Below are 24,653 nucleotides of genomic sequence, written 5' to 3'. Positions count from 1 at the left end.
AATCTACAGCATTTGCAGCATAATGTCGAAGATAATTTCGACTCATGCCTTTTTACAGTTTTACAGTGAGGAACTCACAATGGAGGGGAGTGGGTCCAGTCCATAAGGGCTAAAATAGACACTGTTTCAAAAGTATAGCCATAAGACGTCAACATTATATATGCTAATATGATTAGTGTTATAAAATCACTTACTAAACGTATCCATGTAAAGTTATGTCCAATAGGCTATAACAACTTTGTTGTCATGGTGGCATAACACCAGTAAACCCTGTAATAAATCCTATGATAAATGCCACAATGCTGGTAAATCCCCGATTTTATCACACTAAAATCATATCAACTCATACAACGTTTAGGTCTTGCGGCTATATTTTTAAAACAGTGTGTATTTTAATGTTTATAGATTGGCCCCATTCACTTCCATTGTAAGAGCCTTACTATTATTGCATTTGATTTATTTATTTATTTTAGTTTTTTTTTTTAGTTTTTTTTATGAGTCTAAATATTTTTTTTGTGGTACTGAACATAATATTATGATAATGAACAAATGCTGTTGACTGAGCTTAACTTGTATTGTACCCTGAATATTCATTTAAGTTACTTTGAAAAGTTAACAACTGATTAACTTGTGTCTACACTGACAAAAAATGCTGCACGTTTATGAAAAAAATCATAATTGCATATTATTTCCTTTGATTTTGTAATTGCGATTATTCATTTCGATTAATATAATTTTTATTAAAATATTTATTTTGTGTGGGGAGGATGCATGCCATATTTGTGATGTAGGCTATGCATCAAAACGTCATGGTTACTTGCGTAACCTCCATCCCCTGATGGAGGGAACGAGACGTTGTGTTGATGTAGTGACACTAGGGGTCACTCTTGGGAGCCCGAGACACCCCTGGTCTTTGATAAAAGGCCAATGAAAATTGGCGAGTGGTATTTACATGCCACTTCCCCGGACATACGGGTATAAAAGGAGCTTGTATGCAATTACTCATTCAGGTTTTATGCTGAGGAGCCGAGACAAGGTCCGGCCATTTCAGCGGGTAGTTCAGCGTTGTGGCAGGAAGGACACAACGTCTCGTTCCCTCCATCAGGGAACGGAGGTTATGCAAGTAACCATGACTTTCTCTATCTGTCACTCACTCGACGTTGTGTCGATGTAGTGACACTAGGGGTCCCTATACAAAACGCCGCAACTGGCTGAACTGTGTTACGTGAACTGGCGGTGTGTGACGGGCAGCCAACTGTGTGCCTCGTAGCCAGCGCACCAGGCCGACACGTAACCTCCCCCAACACAGTTATGAGTGTCGAACGGCCCTTTGGAGTCAAGTCGACTACCCAAAAGATAGAGACAGGCTAACCCAGTCGTGGTCTCTTTTCCCCTTCTTTTTTTCCACTCCCTAAAAAACAAAGGGATTATCCGACTGGGCCGCCAGGTCTAGTGGGGGGGTGTCCCTCCCAACGGGAGGACACCGCGGAGACCACACTTCTCCCAAAGAGAGGGGGGGATATTTAAGTGGAAAATACATCACATGGTCTTGCCGACCATGTGGAGAAGTCTCATGGTAGATCCTACCCAATGGGGGAGGAGTTACTACAAACATGGAGACTGTGGCAGAGGGGGCTCTGCCCAAGGAAGACGCAGTGTGCCAAAAGGGAAACAAATTAGCGGAAGATATACATTGCATGGGGTTACCTTATAGGGAACCGCCACATGTGGAGCACCTACCCCAGAACAGGGCTCTTAGTTAGCACGTGTACTGGGCCGGCAGCGAGTCTCTCCGAAGACTCGACTGCCACAGGGCTCAGAGGAAGTCAACCAGGGAACATAGTTTGTGAACACTACTGGGAATTAATGGCGCACGTCTTCAGCTCAGAGGAGGTGAAAGGTGCTATGTGCAAGCGATACACCCGGCTGGCTATCCTGGGCTTATCCGCTTTTATTGCGTGCCACTACCTGGGATGAAACCGGTTCCACCTGGACGTTGTAGAACCTTTCAAAGGTGTTGGGTGCAAATGTCTGTTAGAGAGGCACACCTGGCCAGGGCCCAGGAGGCCACTACACGCCTGGTAGAATTGGCTCGTAGCCCTACCAGGGGCGGCACATCCTGGGCATGATATGCCATAGCTATGGTGTCAATGAGCCAGTGGGTGATCCTCTGCTTGGAGACAGCGCTTCTTTTCTGCTGTGCACCAAAATAAGACCACAAGTCATGACCACAACGCGCCTGGAGACCTGCTCTAGGGGAACATCTGCCTGTAGAAATGAGAGGTCGGTCCAAGGGCTGAAGAAATGGTGACAGACCGGCCCACTTCCCTTAACGGGGCAAGAGCTGCCTCTGTGACCTTCGTGAAGACGTGAGGGGACATGGACAGGCCGAAAGGGGGGACCTTGTACTGATACGTCTGACCCTCAAATGCAAAGGGTCTGTGTCAAGATAGAATCGAGACGTGAAATTACACGTCCTTCAGGTCTACCGCCACAAACCAATCTTGATGCCGGACGCTCGTCAGAATGCATTTTTGCGTCAGCATCTTGAACGGGAGTCTGTATAAAGCCCGGTTCATTACTCACAGGTCCAAGATTGGCTGCAACCCACCACCTTTTTTGGTACGATGAAGTAGGGGCTGTAAAACCCCTTCTTCATCTCGGCCAGAGGGACAGGTTCTATCGCACCCTTCCGTAGGAGGGTGGCAATCTCTGCGCAAGGTAGCAGCGTTTTCGTCCTTCACCAAGGTGAAGTGGTCACCGCTGAACTTGGCCTGGCAAATTGAATCGCGTAGCTGAGTTGGACGGTCCGGACCAGCCATCGCGACGGATTGGAAAGCGCAAGCCACGCATCCAAGTTCCACGCAAGGGAGACCAAAGGGACAATGTCATTGGACATACCGGCAGGTGGGGCCTCGCGGCAGGGCGGAGCTCGAGGTGCCACACCATGTCGTGGCCGTGCTGAGTCTAGGGACATCGAAGCAATTACCTGGCTCCTTGTGACCACCCCCGGAACAGCCTGGGATGGGGAGGAAGAGGCCTGTCTTCACAACCCATGGAGACTGTCACATCGGGGGCGGATGTGTGCCACAGCTGGGCGCACAGGGGCGGGGAGACCGCCGCTGGAGCGCCAATCCTGCAAGGATAAAAAGGTGGACGGTGGTCATGATGACGGCCGTGCACACCGGGTATGTGACCCAGGGAACAAGGAAACCACTCTTTTGCTGAACTGTTGGGTACCGCAGCCACTTGGGCATGCAGCGAAATCAAATGAAGAGGCAACAAAAGATTCTTCACCCGGCCCTCCACCAGGGGATGGAGTGGTCTTACTACCAGCTCCAATGCAGTGGGTTTCGTCAACCCTGGGTTGCCCATCTCAGGGGCGCTTTGACGACCTTCATGGGTTCTTGGTGGCCGGCCGTGAGACGGGTGGTGTCTGCTTCCTGCGGTGGGCTCCACGCCGGGGCCGGGCGTGGAGCCTTTTATCAAAGACCAGAGGTGTCTCGGGCTCCCAAGAGTGACACCTACTGTCACTACATCGACACAACGTCGAGTGAGTGACAGATAGGGAACTATTGCTTTAATATTTTAATTGCATGAAAATCTTATTGAATAAATTGTAAACAGTATCATTTAGATTGTAAGCATTACTGATATGCCTTTAGATTAATTTAAACGCATCAGATATGCCTTTGCGTTCATGCACACAGCGGCACAAAAAATATGTAGTAAATAGAAACTTTTGCCGCAGTGGGAGTACACCTAAATGGAATGCTGTAATTGGCACTTTTCACAATTACATAATCGCGACAGCTGTAATTGTAATCTTGATTTTTTTTTTTTAAATTGTGCAGCCCTACTGACAATCCAAAATGATTTTAAGGCACCCTGTAATGCCATTCACATATCATTTTACTTCCGTAATGTGTCATAGACTTGCGACCAAGGAGGAGGTCTAATATGCCTGGAGAGATCTCGGATGATGCAGACACCCTCGGAAGAAGGAGACCTGGATGATGCAATCTTTGCATCAGGGGCATTCAGTTCTGGAAACTTTTTTTTTTTTTTTTAAGCCAATTACCTGAGCCACAAATGTTATGTGACTGATCACTCTGTATTAGAAATCCTTGCAACAGGCTGGGAAAAACAAGTCTATTTCAGACTGTCAAGAGCCCTTCAAAAATATGGCCACTGCTGAAACACCAACAATAATATAATGTTTTTTGTTTTTGTTTGTTTGTTTGTTTATTTTGTGATGTTGTTTGCTAAATTAATAAATATATAAATCGTCAGAATACACATCTAGTTCTGAATGATCATAAATAATGAAACAAGCATTTTGCCTGTATAATTCTGTAGGTGTGTTTCTTCAACACTGGGTACTTTTAGCACAGTGGACCTCTAAAAGTAAAGTCTCATTAAAACATTTTTCACACTCTCAATATTTTTTTTTTAAATTGTCTAAAAACAATTCCAAAGAGTGTATGTACATGCACCACAGGAGATTTAGGTCATTTTTGTCATTTGTTCTGAAAGTCAAAAAATTCCTACCACAGTTTCATTTCCACCACATCTCGAATTCTGTATTTGGATTAATAGAATTTTGTGGTGGAAATTACAGTGCAGAAATGACATTTTCAGATCAAATCAAATCAAATCAAATCAAATCACTTTCATTGTTACACAACCATATACACAAGTGCAATAGTGTGTGAAATTCTTGAGTGCAGTTCCGAACAACATAGCAGTCGTGACAGTGATGAGACATATACCAATCTACAATAAACATCAAATTTACACAACACAATTTAAAATCTAATATACACATAATTACACACAACACAATATACAAATAATAACAATGTACATTATACAATACACACAATATAGAATACACATTATACAATATTTTTATATATATATATATATATATATATATATATATATATATATATATATATATATATAATATATATATATATATATATATATATATATATATATATATATATATATATATATTAGTATATATAAAATGTACAGTAGGTTGTATTGTACTGTATTGACATTCAGGCTGTCAGTTGATAGTCAGTTGCCAGTGTGTTGTTAGGAGAATATAACATTTTTAACATTTCTGAAATAAAATGACCTTGCAAAGGCTAATTTCATATCTAACATTGTATATATCCTAAATAATATTTTCACACGTTTTGCATTATTTGGCAAAATTACAGCTTGATTGGAAATTAAGCCCTATAAAAATATTCTGCTCAGTGATATTTACCTTGAATTTTCTTTGTTTTTTCAAACATCACTTGTCTCATATTTTATCTCAAGCATGCTCTTCACAGACACTTTTGTTGATTTGGTTAACAAGTACACTAACTTTTGAAAAAAGCAGGAACAGAATTGTTTGGTGTGACGGAAATGATACCACAACTTTGGGACAGTTGTAATTTTTGAGAAATGTATAGAAATAATTTTGACACAATAAATATTGAATATTGATTTCAGTCTTTTTTTTTTTTTTTTTTAGATTATTGTAGTTTTACATGTAATAATTTATATTTGATAGTTTTATGTAAAAATTCTGGAAGTCTGAAACAGTGGAATTTGCACATAAAAGGCATTTGAAAAGTACCTAAAATAAATGATAAAAAATATAATAAATAAAAAGTGTCCAAGTCCATTTTAATGTGACCTTATTATAACAAAAAGAAAAAAAAAGTAATTTTTTTTTTTAAATTTTTTTTTTTTTTTTTTTTGAGGGGGCCTGGGTAGCTCAGCAAGTAAAGATGCTGACTACCACCCCTGGAGTCACGAGTTCGAATCCAGGGCATGCTGAGTGACTCCAGCCAGGTCTCCTAAGCAACCAAATTGGCCCGGTTGCTAGGGAGGGTAGAGTCACATGGGGTAACCTCTTTGTGGTCGCTATAATGTGGTTCTCGCTCTCGTGGGGCACGTGGTGAGTTGTGCATGGATGCCACAGAGAATAGCGTGAAGCCTCCACATGCGCTATGTCTCATGATAAGATGCGCGGACTGACAGTCACAGACGCTGAGGCAACTGAGATTTGTCCTCCGTCACCCGGACTGAGGCGAGTCACTATGCCACTACGAGGACTTAGAGTGCATTGGGAATTGGGCATTCCAAATTGGGGAGAAAAGGGGAGAAAAAGTTTTTTTTTTTTTTTGCAATAAAAATCAACCCCTGGTACACAAAAGTGGCTGAAGTTGAAAAAAACAAAAACACCCATGACATCTACCAAGTGTACATTTTGATGAAACATTATGAAGACAAACATTTTCTTTATTTGAAAACCAATGAATCGTGCAAAATAAGACAGGAACAGCTTCAGAAAGTGCCAAATAAAAACTAAATCAATTTTGATTTCATGTAGATCTTAAATGCAGCAGTCTTACAATAGAAAACTTAAGCGTGTTTGCGCATGCCTTTATTTGTTTTTGCTGCAACCTGCTAGATTCTCTGTTATTTATGAACCATCTGGCAAACTGAAAGCATGTGGCACAGACAGCAGACATAAATAAGTTCTGATCTGCTTCACTTTGCTCTAGAGTCATTATCATCTGGATTCCAAACCCCATACTCAATGTTCCTGAAGAAATCTGACATCTGTTTTCCTTGGGCATCAAATCAGACACCCAGGTGCTTACGTTTCTGTCCCAACACCTTTCATCTTTACTATTTTCTCTTTACCCTCGCCCATCAACTCTGCATGTCTGTCCCTTTGTCTCTCCTTTGCCCTCTCTCTTTATCTGGTGCCCTCAGTCATTTCTGCAAGTCCACAGAATGTGTGATAAACATGTCTATGTGCCAAAGCAACAATTCATCTAAAAATATTGTCATAATTTACTAATTAACTTACCCCCAGGTGATCGTAGGCTGAACTGATGAGCTTCTGTTTTCCATACTACAAACGTGAATAGTGATTTACACTGCAAAGCTCCAAAAAGGACCATAAAAGCATCATTAATGTAGTCCATATTATTTGTCCTGCCTTTTATGCTTTTTGGACCTTCAAAGTTCTGGCCACCATTCACTTGCATTGTATGGACTCACAGAGCTGAGATATTTTTCTAAAAATCTTTGTGTTCGGCAGAAGAAAGAAAAGTCATACACATCTGGGATGCATAAGGGTCAGTAAATGATGAGCGAATTACAATTTTTGGGTGAATTATCCCTTTAACACTTCACATGTGAGCAAGCTGATTGGCTAACAGATAACACGATTAAAGGACTTATCAGCTTGCACCATGTAAAGTTTCATACCTAAACTTAGTCATTGATGCTTGCCTTACCAAGCACCACTAATAATAAAAAAAAATAAAATAAAAATGTGTCTACCATCCCCTTTCAATCCAACACACCTAGGTGGTCTTAAAACAATGGCTGCGTTCATGCACACTAGTGAGGATGAAAAAAAAAAAAAAAAAATTGTCATTACATGCACTTCATATAACAGTGACATATGCAAATGTGAGTCACTCTGTCTATCTCGTTCTCTCTCTCTCTACACACAATTATCTCAAGTCCTTGCTCTGTTTTCTGTATGCTTTTGTTTTCCAAATAATTAATTCAATTAGACCATGGAGAAGTATCCTTGATTTTCCCTCTTTGTTTATCAATGGCTTTTTCGTTCTTCTGTGGTGTCTTTTATATCGGCATGAGGGCTTTTCACAGAAGTGGAGAGAGCAAGCGGCAATCAGTGCTTTTTATGCAAAGCTGAACTCACCGTTCTGCTTGTCAGTAATGAAAAAGGGTGGTCCTCAGCATGAATAGCGCCTCTAAATAAGCTTGTCACTTGAGAACTCTGTTTGGCTTCTCCGCAATATGATTAAGAGGTTGGCTTCAACGACGCCACTATTACGTGGGATTCTCTTGAGTTTAGACAAATACCAGAGGTAATGCAAAACTAATAGGTTGGTAAACAGTTTGACAATGCAGCTATAAGACGAGGGAAAGTTGTGGGATGCATTTGGAGTAATGCAATGCAATAACCTTTTATGTAGCTGTTGTTTTGGTGATATGACAGGATAGAGTGACCAGACATCCCAATAAACTCAAGTCTGTTTTAAATCAGGACAGTCCCTGGGGCAAAGTGTGGCCTTAAAGGGGTGGTTTACACAAAAATGAAAATTATGTCATCATTTTCACACCCTCATGTTGTTCCAAATCTATTGTTCCATTGTGCCATCTGCCACTAACCTCTCCTTTTGTGGTGTGTTTTTGGGTCAACTATATCTTTATTGTGGGTTTGGTACTGGTCTTGTTGGTAAAAATAAATAAATAAATCAATAATTTTACAAACACAGTACTGTGCAAAAGCTTTAGGCACTTTTGAAAAATGTTGCATAGTGAGGATGTCTTCAAAAATAATGAAATATATAGTTTTAATGTATCACTTAATGTCATACGTATTCGGTGTGACCACATTTGCCTTTAAAACAGCATCAATTCTCCTAGGTACACCTGGACACAATTTTTCTTGGTTGTTGGCAGATAGGATGTTCCAAGCTTCTTGTAGAATTCGCCACAGTTCTTCTATCTATTTATGCTGTTTCAATTGCTTCTGTCTCTATATGTAATCTCAGACTGACTCGATGTTCAGTGGGGAACTTTGTGGGGGCCATGATATCTGTTGCAGGGCTCCCTGTTCTTCTATTCTAATCTTTTCTGATTGCAAAAGTAATGTTTGGGAGTCTAACATTTATATTTCCTATTGACACACTAAAGCTGAAGATATTAATAACCATCTTAAGACAAATGCTTTTGTGAAACTTCTTATGTGCATAAGACTTTTGCACAGTACTGTGTATATATACATATATATACAGGGATGGGAGAGTTACTTTTGAAATGTATTCCACTACAGATTACAGAATACATGCTGTAAAATGTAATTTGTAACATATTCTGTTAGATTACTCAAGGTCAGTAATATATTTGAAATACTTTGGATTACTTCTTCAGCACTGGTAGATTTTTTTCACTTGTTTTGACTATAAAAACTCTGCCAGTACAGAAAGACAAAATACACATGTTAAAAATACATTCTCTGAAAAACTGAAATATCTTATGCAGTGTTGTTTCTAAAACCAGATTAATCTAATTGATCTTGTTTTAAGCATTTTTAGATATTTTTACATTAAAACAATACAACAGTTATTATCAAGAATACGATTTTTGCCATAATATCAAAGGTCTTACAAGAAAAAAATTAATTATGATCCAACGTGAATTTTCTTGATAAAAAAAAAATATGATCGTGCCTGGTAACGTGCATGTAAAATGGCTAGAAATAGCATTTTAGCTTAGCGTAAAGCTGACAATTTAAGGTTTATTTCTATTTCTTCTGATCCAAACTTACTTCAAACGTACTTCTCTGTCTGCTCGTATGAACGTAACATCATAAGAAAGTGTTTCACCGCTGTTCAAATACACTTTGGATTGCATCATTTATATTTATAAATTTTCCATCTGAAAGGACTAAATATTAAATGAAACAAATGACAATAAAATGCAAAGTAATCTCTTCAGTAATCAAAATACTTTTTGAATGTAACTATTCTAATTACCAATGATTTAAATTGTAACTGTAGTGTTACTTATATTTTGTATTTTAAATACGTAATCCTGTTACATGTATTCCGTTACTCCCCAACCCTGTGTATATATATATAGTTAACTATTAACAATGTTTACTATTATATAAAATAGTCCTAATTTATCAACACAGCTTACATTTTATTTTGTGATTTTAACTTGGACAGTACTGACCTCAAGCAGACCTAAAGACTACATTGAAGCTATTAAAAGAAGAACATTTTTATAATAATATAACTATCAAATTCTAAATCCTGCACAATGTATCTGGCACAAAACAACGATTAATTAGGGTTACAGTAAATAAATATGGTGTGAACATTAAACAGATAAATTCATACTAAAATATAGCTGAAAGCAGCAATTACGGGCACACCAACAGCATGTATGGAAGTATCACTGGACATCACTGATTATGACTAAGAAAAGCAGCTTAAAAACACTGGTAAAATTGCTAATATTACAATACAATTAATTATAACTTTTTACAATTAGGAGGCGCTGTCACCAAATTTTTGTGATGCTGTCAGGGTGATGTCACAATGACACATATAAAGTTTTATGACAGTACGTCAAAGCATTGCCGAAATACAGCCTCAGATCTTTATCGGCATGTTGCCATTAAATTCACTGATGCATTACACAAGAATGATTTGGTTTATCAAAAAGCTTTTCATAACTTTTTGTCACAAGTGTCCCTAGATGATACATGCAAAATGTAGTGCAAAACAGACTTACAGCTGAGGAGGTGTTCGAAAAAGTAGGTTTTCAATAAAATAAAAAAAGTTGCGGACAGGAAGTATGGCCGACCATGGCCAATTTGGTATCATCGTACTTGGCATAACCCAAGGAATCTAAACAGAGCAGTCACAGATCGATAAGCCAAATTAATCAAATGTTATAAACATTTTTACACATTGTGTTATAACTTCTGACCACAAGACGGTGCTGGCCCCAAACTTTATAGGTACCCTCTGGGCATGGTGCAGATGATGCCTACCATGTTTCGTAATGGTATGCCAATGTGTTTGTGAAATACAGCATTTTACGACATAATTCAAAATGGCCAACGGCAAAATGGCAGACATAGAAAAATTTGATATCATTCGACTCGTTATGCCTCAAGCAATCTAAAGATGATTACATTATTTTAGGACAGACTATTCTGAAGTTATAGGCAAAAATAGCCATTTTTTAGATTTCCTGACCACTAAGTGGTGCTGTGCAGAAACTGTTTAGGTACCCTCAGGTCATGCTTTTGATGACACATACCGAGTTTCATGTCAATACGCTAAAGCGTTGCGAAGATACAGCCTCACGTCTATTTTGGCGTGCTCACCATCAAATTCGTTGATGCGTTGTATAAAAACAGCTTGTTCTATCATCATGAATTCCATAACTTTTTGTCATGAGTATCTATAGATGATACGTGCAAAATTGCATGTAAATTGGACACTAGGAGGAGTTTGAAAAAGTAGGTTTTTCAGAAAATTTAAAATGGCAGAAAATCTAGTCGGCCGGAAATTTGAACCATGGTATTTATTCGACTCACAATGAGTTCTGATTTTAGGCCGTACAGTTCAAAAGTTATGAGCATAAACATAAGTGCAACTTCAAACAGTTAGTGGAGCTAGAGGGTTTGAGTTTTTCCAAACTTAGATCAATTACATTTGAGAGTGCCCTCTGTCAGTGTGCCAAATTTCATAACTTTCCTATGCACGGTTCTATAGGCTGCCATAGACTTCAAGGGAGGAAGAATAATAAGAAAACTAACAGATACAATAGGTGGCTATGAACCTTCAGTGCTTAGCCCCTAATAAAACATATTAAATTGAGAAAGCTGCCCCAGTGAACACTGCCACCCAAAGCAACTGCCTGTATTGCCGACACCAGGATCCTCCACTGAGCATAGCCATTTAAAAGCTTTATTGTTGGTTGACCTGCATGGTCAAGGAAGTCTAGCTGGTAAGCTATTAAAAAGCCTGGTAGAGACACTAGCAACCTAGCATCCCATGCTGGGGACCATCACCCAATACACACTATATGCTTGTGACCAACAATCCTGATCTTATCATCAAGGATGGGCATCACTTCTACAGAAAATAGAAAAACAGAAATAACAAAAAGACTAAGCGAAGCTCCTAACTACAGTCAGAGAAAGTGGAGGTTTTCTTAGCATACTGATGGAAAATTGGTCAAAAAACATGCAGAGCTTGTATGCAGTCGATGTCTCTGCCAAATGGCCTTTACAGAGAAGGGCGACCAGCAATAAAGGACATGGCTATGTGACTGTCCAGGCAACGAGACAATGCACTGAAATAACTGTAGGACAGCGTATGACATTTTGAGCAGCTTTACTCAGCACTAAATTGATGAAAGACGCAGAGGAAGCACAAGGTTAGTGCGGTCGGCTACAGATGAAAAAAAGTGCACTTTGAAAACTAATCTCCGATGTGTATTGTGTGGGTGGGGATACCCTGCTAATGACTAGAAGATAAAAAGGTGGTCTGGTGGATTTGTGAAGCCTAACATTTCAAAGCGCGGCAAAAGAGAATATTTTTATTGGCAGAGAGGGTGAGAGAGAAACGCTGTGAAGCAGAAAGAGTGAGAGGAGGCCTGACAGCTCAGTGGTGGAAGATGACAGCCTAGAGAGAGGGAGAGAAAGGATATTTGAGGGAAAGTGTAACACAGGGATGCTGTCAAGCCTCAAGCAAGCTCCATTTAACAAGCTGCAAGATTGAGGGATGGGGAGGAATTTAGGGAACTGGGTGGAAGGATCTGCAAGATATTGCATGTTTGCAGTGTGGCTCTTCTGCATGCTGGATAGTGCACGTGAACATACCTCACATGGGTTTGATTATGTAAAAGTTATTGTTGAATAAAGAATAAAGAGTTTACATTTGAGACATACTGAGGTTAAATATATTTTGTAATACATATAGCTGGTAATTGAATTACATTCACAAAGGATGAGCAATTAAGTTACACTTTTGTTACTCTGACATTTGACTCATTTTTATGCTGCAGATAGATAGATCGATAGATCGACAGATAGATAGATAGATAGATAGAAAGATAATGTCAAAAAAATTAGAGAGAGAATTAAAGCATTTTAAAGACCTTGTGTGGGTTTGTTTATATTTCATTTATTTTATTTTATAATAGTCTTGGCAGGTTAGAACATTTCAAAAATGTAAATCTATGGGATTTTTTTTTCAGATTTTGGCCTTGTTTTGGAGATTTTGTCAAGTTAACATAATGATCTGTTTTGTAAGCAAAAAGTTTGAGTTACTTATCCTTTTACTGTGTTTCACCATAAATTGCAATGTTCCCAGAATTTGGTGTATTATGTTGACTTGATAAAAATGACTGGTTTCGTACAGTGGACAACCAAATAGCTGAAAAATCCCATAGACTAACATTGACAAATGTTAAAAAAGGCCAAATGTCAAAAATTCAAATGTAAACAAACCCACACAAGGTCTTTAATCTGCTTTAAGCTGCTCTCTCTCTCTCTCTCTCTCTCTCTCTCTCTCTCTCTCTCTCTCTCTCTCTCTCTCTCTCTCTCTATATATATATATATATATATAACCTATCAGGCCTATCTGACAGTTTGTCTGGTTATCTAGCTAACTAAAGCTTTCAGACAATAATTTATCAAGCCAATACCTATGGAATAAATTATGTGCCATTGTTTTTTGAACTTGAATTTTAGGACTTGAATTTGAATATGTTTACTTGAACTTGAATCACATCAAACCTGAAATTTAAATGTACGTGGCACAAATTCAGATCATTAAATTCAGATAAAAAAGTTTAATACACTGATTCAGGTTTTATATTCAGATTCGGGTAAATTTGACGAAGACATCTGGGGTACTCAGGAAGAGCTCCTTCTTGACCAGTCACAGCGTAGCTCACAGTTCATATTTAGAAAAGGAAGGGTCCGCTGTGAAATAGTGCCAAGTCATCTGTGTTTATCAGTCATCTGATTTCTGATGTGCTTACTTTTCTTAATCATATCAACATTTGCCAACCGTGTTGTAACTACAAGGCAGTAAGCTAATCTTCTCTGCTGTTTATTTTTTTATTTATTTTTATTAATGCTCTACATAACACCCAGGGGATACATTAATCTTTGCTGCTGTTTTTTGCAAGCCAACCAGCTACCATTTAAGTTATCAGTAGATTGCCAAATAAGAAGTAAGGTCTAGATATGTGCAAAAAGGTAGATATGTGCCAACAAACATTCTAGCTACCTAACTCACTTTTACTAGTATAGCACAGATTTAGTATACTTTATGCCACAAGAGTTATGGGTGTCATCAAAATTGTGCACTAAACGGTTTGGTGAGAAAACACATAGTCTGTGTTTATGCTGACCAACCTACCAATCCAGACCTGACTAATGTTAAGTTAACGTTAGCTTCGCAGTTGCTAAGATTTGGACACCTACACTCAAGGCACATCCAACTTACCATCTAAATTAGAAAAATTACATAATTAGAAAAATTACATAATTACTAAATTAGAAATAATTACATAGAGCTGATTATCTAGCAAATATGCATTACACAGAAGGTCATTGGCTAACAGTCTTTTTGAACCTGTGGCAAACATTTATCTGATAAACATTTATTTCATGCTTCAAACAGCCTGTTTACCAATCATACTAATTACTTCTGGAGTTTGCATCAGGGCAGAACAAGTATCTTACACTAGAGAGAGGTGGTGGCTCTCATTTAGCCACGATCCCACGTTGGCACTATTTCACAGCGGACCCTTCCTTTTCTAAATGTGAACTGTGAGCTACGTTGTGATTGGTCAAGAAGGAGTTTGATTAAAAAAAGTCTCGATTGCTCTTTCTGAGTACCCCGGATGTCTTCGTCAAATTTACTCAATCTGAATATCAAACCTGAATCAGTGTATTAAAAAAATGAATCTGAATTTAACGATCTGAATTTGTGCTACGAAATTTGAATTTCAGGTGTGATGTCATTCAAGTTCAAGTAAACATGTTCAAATTCAAGTCCTAAAATTAAGTTCAAATCCCAATGACATATAATTAATTTCATAAACACCAAAGTTTGTCTTAAACTTTACCAATGTATTTATTTATTTTGTTATCTGCATGGTTTTATAAGTAATGTAAACCAGAGGCACATGTAAACATGTGTAAACATTTCTCTGATCAAGCTTTCAGTGATGTATGATGAAGACATCACAGATGGATGCAGTTTATCTCATGGTCTCCTAAATATTGTCTGACTACAAAATTCACTGAATAAACACAGCATACCTTATCTGTAAGCCTTCCGTCAATAAACATACACACAGACATCAGTGACACATCCACGCACAGAGAGACCTCTGGGCTTCAGATCAGACATGCGAAGATGCCATCTTATCTTTCTGTAACACTCCAAAAACACTTCAAGCATGTTCACACTTGCTGCACTCAGGAGACTTGAATCTAACATCCATAAGTCCTTTCTCTGTCCCCCTCCCCTCCATCCATGCATGCATGCATGCATCAAACACCCACACCAAACTTATCTTCCCCTGGACAGATTAAATGTCAAGCCTTACAGCATGCTGGAATGTGATTAGCTCCATCGTTGCTATTAGCACTAGCTAATTCTGTGCATGGCTCCCTCCTATGTTTCATTTATCAGTCTTTGAATTGGCTGGTGTTTTTTCTTTGCGTTGGCTGATGGATGGGATTGGCTCCCGTGGCACAATTTCTTTGCAGATAGCATTCACACAAGCAGGCACAAGCACAGACAGACAAATTGCTCACGGGCAGGCAGCCATTTTGGAGTCATTTAATGTATAGAAGGGCACATTTTGTGGCTGGCATATGGTCTTTTTACTCAACTGATTTAAATGTCTTGTATTAGATTTACATTTTCCTTTTTTTTTTTTTTTTTAATTAAGTCATTTTTATTTGTATTGCACTTTTCATAATACACATCTTTTCAAAGCCACTTTACAATTTTTTTTTACTATAATGTCTCTAATTTTCTGTATTAAATGGCATAAAGTTCTCTGTGAACAGCTTTATAGAAAAACTGTATACTGAAAATCACACCTTAATGTTTTTGTCTTTACGCCCCCAGTGAGCAAGCCAAATGTAACGTGGAAAAGAACAAAAACTCCATAAGATGTTAGATGTTAGTTTGTGGAGAGAAAATAAAACCAGACTCAGCTGGTGGAGCCAGATCTCTGGTTATACAAAATTAGCATAATGCAAAAATTAGTTCCCCATCTGTCACTCACTCGACGTTGTGTCGATGTAGTGACACTAGAGGTCACTCTTGGGAGCCCCAGACACCTCTGCTTTTTTGAAAAAATGCCAATGACAATTGCCGAGTGGAATTTGCATGCCACTCTCCCGGACATACGGGTATAAAAGGAGCTGGTATGCAACCACACATTCAGATTTTCTCTTCGGAGCCGAGCGGTTGTATTAAGTGCACTGAATTAAATTCCCTCCAAAGACACACCTCAAAACTGCTGGATTTACGCTGCAATTCAGCGGCTTCTCCCCCATCTGCACCCGTGGAGTGCAGAGAACGCCCCTGGGCGCTTCGGCAGAGCGAAAATAAGAAAGCATATTCTAAAAGAGTATATTTTCATTCACAAAAAGAGCGGCACACACGGAACGCCTTTTTAAAGATGCTTGTGGTCGTTATCTCTCCGCTTCTGACGGCCACGATCGCTCTTACATGTCTGGGCACTGCCCACGCGGAGACATCGTTTGTGGATGACTCATGTCCTCATTGCGAGAACATGACCCCTGCGACTCCCCGCACCGGTCCTTCTACCTACAGGTTTGAGGCCACGTCGGTTAGCACTGGGGGCGATTTGGGGACATCAATGGGACCACCTCCGCCGGGTATCCCCCCACGGACCTCCCATTCCCCAGCACGCTCGCTTGCCCCGATCGGACTCTCGCACGTGAACAACGGCTCGTCTCAGCGTGAGTTTGACTTCTCGTTCGGAGTTTGGGAAGACGATGAGTTATCGAGAGCAGCATCAGAGAGCGGGCTCGTCCAGTCTGACGCAGAGGCTTCGGCTGGGCTTCCTTCTTCGGGAACGGTTGCCCAGTCTCACGCCGACGCGGAAATGATGGACATGCTTTCCTGGGTGGCCGCGAGCATTGGGCTAGAGTGGAACCCTCCACTCTCCCCTGAACCCTCGCGGCTCGACAACAGAGAATGAGGTGCCACGTCAAGGGGACTCAAACTCTGTGACCTCAACACCACAGCAGACGTGCTGTCACGTCAGGTTACCCTCAGGGGAGAGTGGAGACTCCAACCTCAGGTGGTCCAGCTGATTTGGAGTCGATTCGGTCGAGCACAGGTAGACCTGTTTGCTTCCCAGGAATCTTCCCACTGCCCGCTTTGGTATGCCCTGACCAAGGCACCCCTCAGTATAGATGCACTGGCACACAGCTGGCCCCCTGGACTACACAAATATGCGTTTCCCCCAGTGAGTCTTCTTGCACAGACCCTGTGCAAGGAGAGGCTGCAGGGGTGGCTGTCCCCCTCCACCTTGAAGGTGTATGTAGACGCTATTTCAGCTCATCACGATACAGTAGATGGTAAGTACTTGGGGAAGCACGACTTGATCATCAGGTTTCTGAGAGGCGCTAGGAGGTTGAATCCCTCCAGACCGCGCCTTGTCTCCTCGTGGGACCTCTCTGTAGTCCTTCGGGGTCTACAGGGAGCTCCCTTTGAGCCCTTGGAGTCAGCTGAGCTTAAGGCACTCTCTTTGAAGACTGCCCTCCTGACTGCGCTCAATTCCATCAAAAGGGTAGGGGACCTGCAAGGCATTCTCTGTCAGCTAATCGTGCCTGGAGTTCGGTCCGGGTTACTCTCACGTGATCCTGAGACCCAGATCGGGTTATGTGCCCAAGGTTCCCACGACCCCTTTTAGGGATCAGGTGGTGAACCTGCAAGCGCTGCCCCAGGAGGAGGCAGACCCAGCCTTGGCATTGCTGTGTCCGGTGCGAGCTTTACGCATCTATTTGCATCATACACAGAGCCTTAGAAGCTCCGAGCAGCTCTTTGTCTGCTTTGGTGGACAGCGGAAAGGAAATGCCATACAGAGGATCGCCCACTGGGTCATTGACGCCATCGTGATGGCATATCAGGCTCAGGACGTGCCACCCCCTGCGGGGTTACGAGCCCACTCTACCAGGAGTGTGGCGGCCTCCTGGGCCCTGGCCAGTGGCGTCTCTTTGGCAGACATCAGCAGAGCAGCAGGCTGGGCAACATCCAACACCTTTGCGAGGTTCTACAATCTCCAGGTTGAGCCGGTCTCGTCCCGTGTATTGCAGGCACGAGCAGGTAAGTTCCAGGACAGCTGTAAGACCATGTGACGTATTCCACTCAAAATACCCCCACCTCTTTTTGGGCAGGGTGTGGTCTCCGTGGTGTCTTCCCCTTGGGAGGGACACCCCCCAACGCAGACACTTATGGCTCCCAGTCAGTTAACAAATTCCACTCTTTTTGTGGAGAAAAAAGAGGGAAAGAGGCCTTGGCTGGGCTAGCCTGTCCCTATAGTTGGGCAGTCAACTTGTTCCTGATGGATCGTTCGACGCTCATAAGAGCTTTGGGGGAGGTTACGTGATGGCCTGATGTGCTGGCTATGAGGCACACAGCGGTCTGCCCGTCACACACCGCCAGTTCATGTAACACAGTTCAGATAGTTGTGGCGTTTTGTATAGGGACCCCTAGTGTCACTACATCAACACAACATCGAGTGAGTGAAATATAGGGAACATCTTGGTTACTTTTGTAACCTCCGTTCCCTGATGGAGGGAACGAGACATTGTGTCCCTCTTGCCACAACACTGAACTACCCTCTGAAATGGCCGGGACCTGGTCTCGGCTCCTCAGCATAAAACCTGAATGAGTAGTTGCATACCAGCTCCTTTTATACCCGTATGTCCGGGGGAGTGGCATGCAAATTCCACTCGCCAATTCTCATTGGCCATTCTTCAAAAAAGCTGAGGTGTTTGGGGCTCCCAAGAGTGACCCCTAGTGTCACTACATCGACACAACGTCTCATTCCCTCCATCAAGTAATCATGACATTGGCTATGTGTAATGCAATTCAAGTAATAATTAAGTAGATAAACTGCTGCAACTTTTTGCACACGTTTAAAACCTTTATTATGGATAAATGTGTAATTGGTTAATTAACCTATTACAATCTGTCATATATTTTAAGGAAAACATTTAACAAGAAGTTTGTTAGGTATGAAATTATAATTTATATTCTCTTCAAAATTAAGATAAAATGTATTTGGACACTTTCTGATTGTCAAACATTAGTGTAACATGTTCATAGTTCAAAGTTACTCTGCTAGGACTCTTGTGTGAACTAAAAGGAAACTGACATTGTAAATCTACAAACAAATCACCTTGAAACCACTGGGGGAAAAATGTCTCAGACAAGTGAAGTTTGTTCTGAGAAAAGCTCTGGCATAATTTATTTGCAGATGCCACTTGGTTTGGTATTTTGTAATGTCCACTGCAATTAAATATAAAGATTTGTGTGGCCTAAGTCCCTAAATATGTCTTGGGGTCACTGTACATGACCAAAATCAAATGGACTCAATGCATTCCTGCTTATCTAAAACTATTGAGCACATTTGATTCAGATATTTTGTGTTTCAACTGTGAACATGAAATTATGTCTCCTGCAAAATTTAGCAGCTGCAGTCAAACCCTTGACTTTTTGCCTTTTTGATTTTTCTCAACAGGAGGTCGCCTCCTCTGCCTGGTTTTATGGCTTAACCTGGTGCCAGTGATGAATGGCTGCCCGGCGAAGTGCGTGTGCTACAGTGAGCCGAGGCCAACTGTGGCCTGTCAACAGCAGGGTCTATTCTCCATTCCCACTGAGATTCCTGTCCATTGCCAGCGAATATTCCTTCAGAGCAACAAACTAACAGTGGTCAGATCAACCAGCTTTAGTTCCGTGCATAATCTTACTGTCCTGTGGATGTACTCCAATAATATCAGCCATATTGAGGCGGGAGCCTTCTATGGGTTGGAAAGACTGGAAGAATTAGACATTGGCGACAACAGCAACCTTCGGATCATAAGTCCCACTGCATTTCGAGGCCTGACCAAGCTGCATACCCTTCACCTGCACAGGTGTGGTCTGTCCGAACTCCCAGTTGGAGTTTTTCGAGGACTGTTCTCACTTCAGTATCTCTACCTGCAGGATAATAACCTTCTAGCCCTGCACGGTGACACTTTCCTGGACCTGGCTAACCTCACCTACCTATTCTTACACAACAACAAAATTAAGGTGGTGACCGACAACATGTTGCGAGGTCTGATCAACCTAGACCGTCTGCTCCTACATCAGAACCGCATCATACACGTGCAACAGCACGCTTTCAATGACCTTGGCAAGCTGACCACCTTGTTTCTCTTTTACAACAACCTCACTATGTTGACTGGTGAGGCCATGAACCCTCTGGTGTCCCTCCAGTACCTAAGGCTCAACGGAAACCAATGGATTTGTGACTGTCGAGCCAGGCCATTGTGGGACTGGTTCAAACACTTCAAAGGGTCCAGCTCAGAGTTGGAATGCCACCTTCCAACTACTCTGAATGGGAAGGACCTGAAACGACTTAAAAGTGATGACTTAGAGGGTTGCGTTGACACTCCATCGCAGGTTCAAACAAGCATCTTCAACACCAAGACACATTCTGGAAAATTCCTCTCACTGGATGACCCTCTGGTAGAAAGCATTCCCAGGTGCTGTCTTTCAGATAATGACAAATCTTCCATCATCTCCAGTAAATCACTCCCCGATCCCTCATCCTACAACAGTCGTCAGATCACCAACAACCCCCTGAAAGAGAAAGAGAACATTTCCAAGACTAAGTACCGGGAGGTTGAGCGAGTAAAAAATGACACTCGTAATAAGCAAAGTCTCAACGATGGTCCTTTGGGAACCTTGTCAAACAACCTTGACCAATCCCTGGACAAAATCAACCCAGAGCTTCTGGATAATCTGGAACCATCTACAGCACCCTCTAGAAAGAAAAAAAAGTGTTCCAAAAAGCCCAAATCAGACCAGTCATGTATAAAAGGTCACGGATCCACCAATCAAGCACTGGGTCTTCTGTTTTTCCCCATGTTCTGGTTGTCCCTGGCCTTGTCCTAGTTTATACACTCAACCATCAGTTTGCTCTTGATAATGACACAAAATACCTGCAGTAGCCTATGTGGACAGGCAAAGACAATGAAAAGGGGGATATGACATTGCCCCGCATGGTTGAGTATGAATAAGTTACAATGCTGAAGATGCATTAAAAGAAATGGATGCCTTTACAGAATAAATGAGATCTAATGTATATAAAACTTGGTGCCCAAATGTTTGTTCTACTCTATGTACTTTTAATGTGCTGTGTTTAAGCAACACTGCAGAGAGTTCTCTATACCCATCACCTCAAAAAAGCTTCAACCGATCAGAAAGTGACAATTGTAGATGAACCACTAAAAAAAATTCCTTAAACCATAACTAAATAAGAAAGCGCCAAAAGCACCCAGGAATGTTTCAGTGACATGATTTTGTTCCCGATATTTTTTTTTCTTTAAAAAGTCATACATTTGTTCTATGCTGTTTTTTTATATACGTTTTTCAGTAAAGACATATGGTTATCTCTCCCCAAATACGTGCTATGTTCTGTTTGCGTCATGATACAGACTACAGGTGGCATTTGTTGAAGGAATGCTGTCTATTTGTTCACTGAAATTGCAAAGGAATCATAGATATGCATTTTATTTTGCTGGTGTACAAGCATAAATATATGACAAATAAAATATCTCATTTTTACAGACGCTTCTGTAGACATTGTGGTTTGTACAAACTTTTTATGTCCTTGTTGTAATCAAACCTGCATTAAAATGTTTAAGCCCAGTGGCGGTTCTAGAGGGGGGTACCCGGGGAGGGGAGCCTGGCCCCCCCCATGTGCCCCCTGAACACGCACACACACCCCATTCTTACATGCATTCTTACAATGTATTTCAATAGAATGATTATTTTGGCTTATAAATACTGTAAGAGCAGTAATTAATTAGCAGTAGATCATCAATCATCAGTAGTAGATCATAAGCGATCGCTTGTCAGTTGTCATGTGTCTTTTTTTTATTTTTATTTTTTTTAATATTTCGCCTTAATAATTGTGAATGAGTCCATAAACAGTAATGGTGACAGAGTCTTTACTGTGATATAATGCTCTATATGCTCTATATTCACCAATTTTAGCTTTTTGTATCCTATATATATTCACCAGATGAAGGGTTTTGGCCACACAGAATACGGAGAAGAAAATAATTTCTGTAAATATTGCCGTTGATTTTTGCTTATAACCGATTGTTCCTTAAAGCAACTATCGGCACCAATTAATTGTAAAACTGATATATCGGTTGACTTCTAATCCTAACATGATTATATGGTTAATTGCATTTTGTTATTTGAATTTAGCAATGTTTCTTCCCTTCAAGACACTTTAAGAACAGACCTGAAATAAAAGACAAGTTTGAAGGCTAAATCAAAAACTAAAAATGAAATATAATGTGTATTCCATGTGGATTTGGAACCTCTTTCTGTCTAAAGTCACATATTGCTGCTTAATGAATTTTAACACACTTGCTAATGATTTGTCCATGTGTGAAGCCCAGAAATTCACAGCATCAAGCTTGTGACATAACCAGCTATTTTTCACAACTGTGTTGATGAATGTGTAAAGACACAGACTGAAATCGAGAATATGCCTCGCAGCATATTTGCGTGGAGCCGTGAAACCTTCATAAAATCCAAAAAATACACATTTATCCCACTTGACATTCACTATTTAGGCCCTTAAATAGTGTGACATTTATCAAATGGTGGAAATGGAGGAAATGGTGCTGGAAAATAATGATAAAATATGCATGTCAGCAGCAGCTAAAACCAAGTTCTTTTGATTTGTTCAAAATCAAGTTGACACTAGCCTTTCGAAATTTAGTTGTAACACTAGACTTTTTTTCAAAAGATAAATTATATTGTTAAGCAGGATGTGAATTAGTTAAATAATAAGCAAATAACAATAACCATTAAAACATTACACTACTAAAACTGTCAAATTTGTAACACATAACCATTTATTTCAGCTACAACATGATGAATGGATGGCCTAATGTGTTTTGCAGATTAATTATTTTCTCATATCAAATACTTCCTTTAATGTAGCTGAGTTAAAATATATACCAAGATGACAACTGTTTATGATAAGATGTAAGAGTTATTAAAAGAAGTGAAAGGCTGATATATCGTATATTGAGCCATTTTGAGACTATTGCCATTGGCCGATAGCCTTATAGCGTAACTAGTGCAAATTGTCTTTATTAAAATATTTTTCAAGTGAATTTTGAGTAAATATTGTGTAATAGTGTTTATTTAAATTCAGCAATTCTGTGTACATCTTAATTGTTATCATTAAGTTGTATTTTACATATGTCCAGTCATGCTCTCTAGATATCAAAATGAGCATTGGCCGCTAAAAACCCATATCAGTCGAGTAGGGCTGTGTAAAAAATATACAATTTCGGATTAATCGCGATCTTCATTTGAGCAATCCTGATATTGATTCTTAAAATCCCAAGATCGATCTTTTACTTTAAAGTTTACTTCGGTTTTGGTTGTGTTGATAATTATATCTGTTAAAGCTGAATTATGTACGCAAAACTAGCGCCACCGAACGGAACTTCAAAAATAAACAATGTTTTCAAAACAGATTTCCGAGTACGCCCCTCGTCTGCTGTTGTTCAAACTGTCACATAGTCACGCCCCCAGCACACACCATTGGTTGAGGAACATTGTTGGGGCAGGTCTAAGCAGTCACTCAAAACAAACACAGGAATTTTATAGTGCCACAGAGACACAGTGTTTACCGTTATCGAGAAAATGAACCTATGCATGGCTTACTTCTAGTTGTCTGCATATTAAGCTGGGATAGAAAAAAGTATAACTGAAAATTTTACATACTTCAACTTTAAATAAATAGCAACTGAACTGCATAGTTTAGGCCCTGTTGTTAATTGTTTTAAATGAATAATTTTGCAATGTACCAACTTATTAGTTTTCCTGTCATTTTCAGCTTTAGCTGAAAAATAATTTTTTTCCTAAGTAAGCAAAATGGACATTATAACTGAAATATATCCAAATGACTTAAAATCGGAATGCAAGTGAGAGCTTGTGAATCAGAATCCATTCAAATCAGGAAATCTGTATCGATACCCAACCATATCGTCAATCAATAATCCAAAGCACAGGTTGGCTGGTAAAACTCCTTCATATATTGTAAAACCCTCAAAAATTAAACCTTTTATTGCCATCTATAAATCAACAGGGATCACAACATTCCATCTACTTTTAATTAATCTAAAATAGAAAACTAAAATAGAACAGATCCCCCCCCCCCCCCCCCCAATTTAGATGGAAATAATGTGGACAAAATGAACAACCTCTAATCTGTTGTACACACTGACAAACACAAAGTATGGGTCATATCACACTGTAGGAATATATGCTGTGTCCTCTCCCATTAACAGATGGCAAGGCTTGCTGGGATTGTTTGCGGATGATGACCCATTGCTTTGTCAAATCTGGCCGATGCTCAAGTCCCTGTCTGCTGCTTTCAACTACTTCTGCACGGCAGGAGTCTGGCATGAGAGTGAGGCACACTTCAGAAGCGAGAGGTTTAACCAGCAGTCGTATGTTACAATAAACACGCTCCTGTCTGCTCTCTTACACCCTGTCTACACAACAATCTACCCTACAAACTAGAATGCTCTCATTACAACTAAAAAAGTTGTCTGCCCTGCAAGTACACGATGTAGACGATGTTTAATTATATGGACAAACACTTAAAGGGACAGTTCACCCCCAAAAATTATGTCATTATTTAATCACCCTCATGTTGTCCCAAACCTAAATCACTTCCTCTCTTTTGTTGAA

The 24,653-nt window shown here is 40.2% G+C and overlaps 1 protein-coding gene across 2 annotated transcripts in view; it reads left to right on the top strand.

Moving 5' to 3' along the window:
• Positions 1 to 21,487, top strand: part of rtn4r (reticulon 4 receptor) — a 141,354-nt gene extending 119,867 nt beyond the window's left edge. For both annotated transcript variants that reach the window (XM_051680090.1, XM_051680099.1), the window contains one exon: positions 19,399 to 21,487. In XM_051680090.1, the coding sequence (XP_051536050.1) occupies positions 19,399 to 20,816 (1,418 nt within the window). In that variant the 3' untranslated portion in view covers positions 20,817 to 21,487. The remainder of the gene's footprint in view (positions 1 to 19,398) is intronic.
• The last annotated feature ends 3,166 nt before the right edge of the window (positions 21,488 to 24,653 follow it).

This window comes from Myxocyprinus asiaticus, chromosome 3 (assembly GCF_019703515.2).
Source record: "Myxocyprinus asiaticus isolate MX2 ecotype Aquarium Trade chromosome 3, UBuf_Myxa_2, whole genome shotgun sequence".
NCBI classification, from domain to species: Eukaryota; Metazoa; Chordata; class Actinopteri; order Cypriniformes; family Catostomidae; genus Myxocyprinus; species Myxocyprinus asiaticus.
The sequence above is the reverse complement of the archived record's forward strand: the minus strand, read 5'-3'. Positions and strand labels throughout refer to the sequence as shown.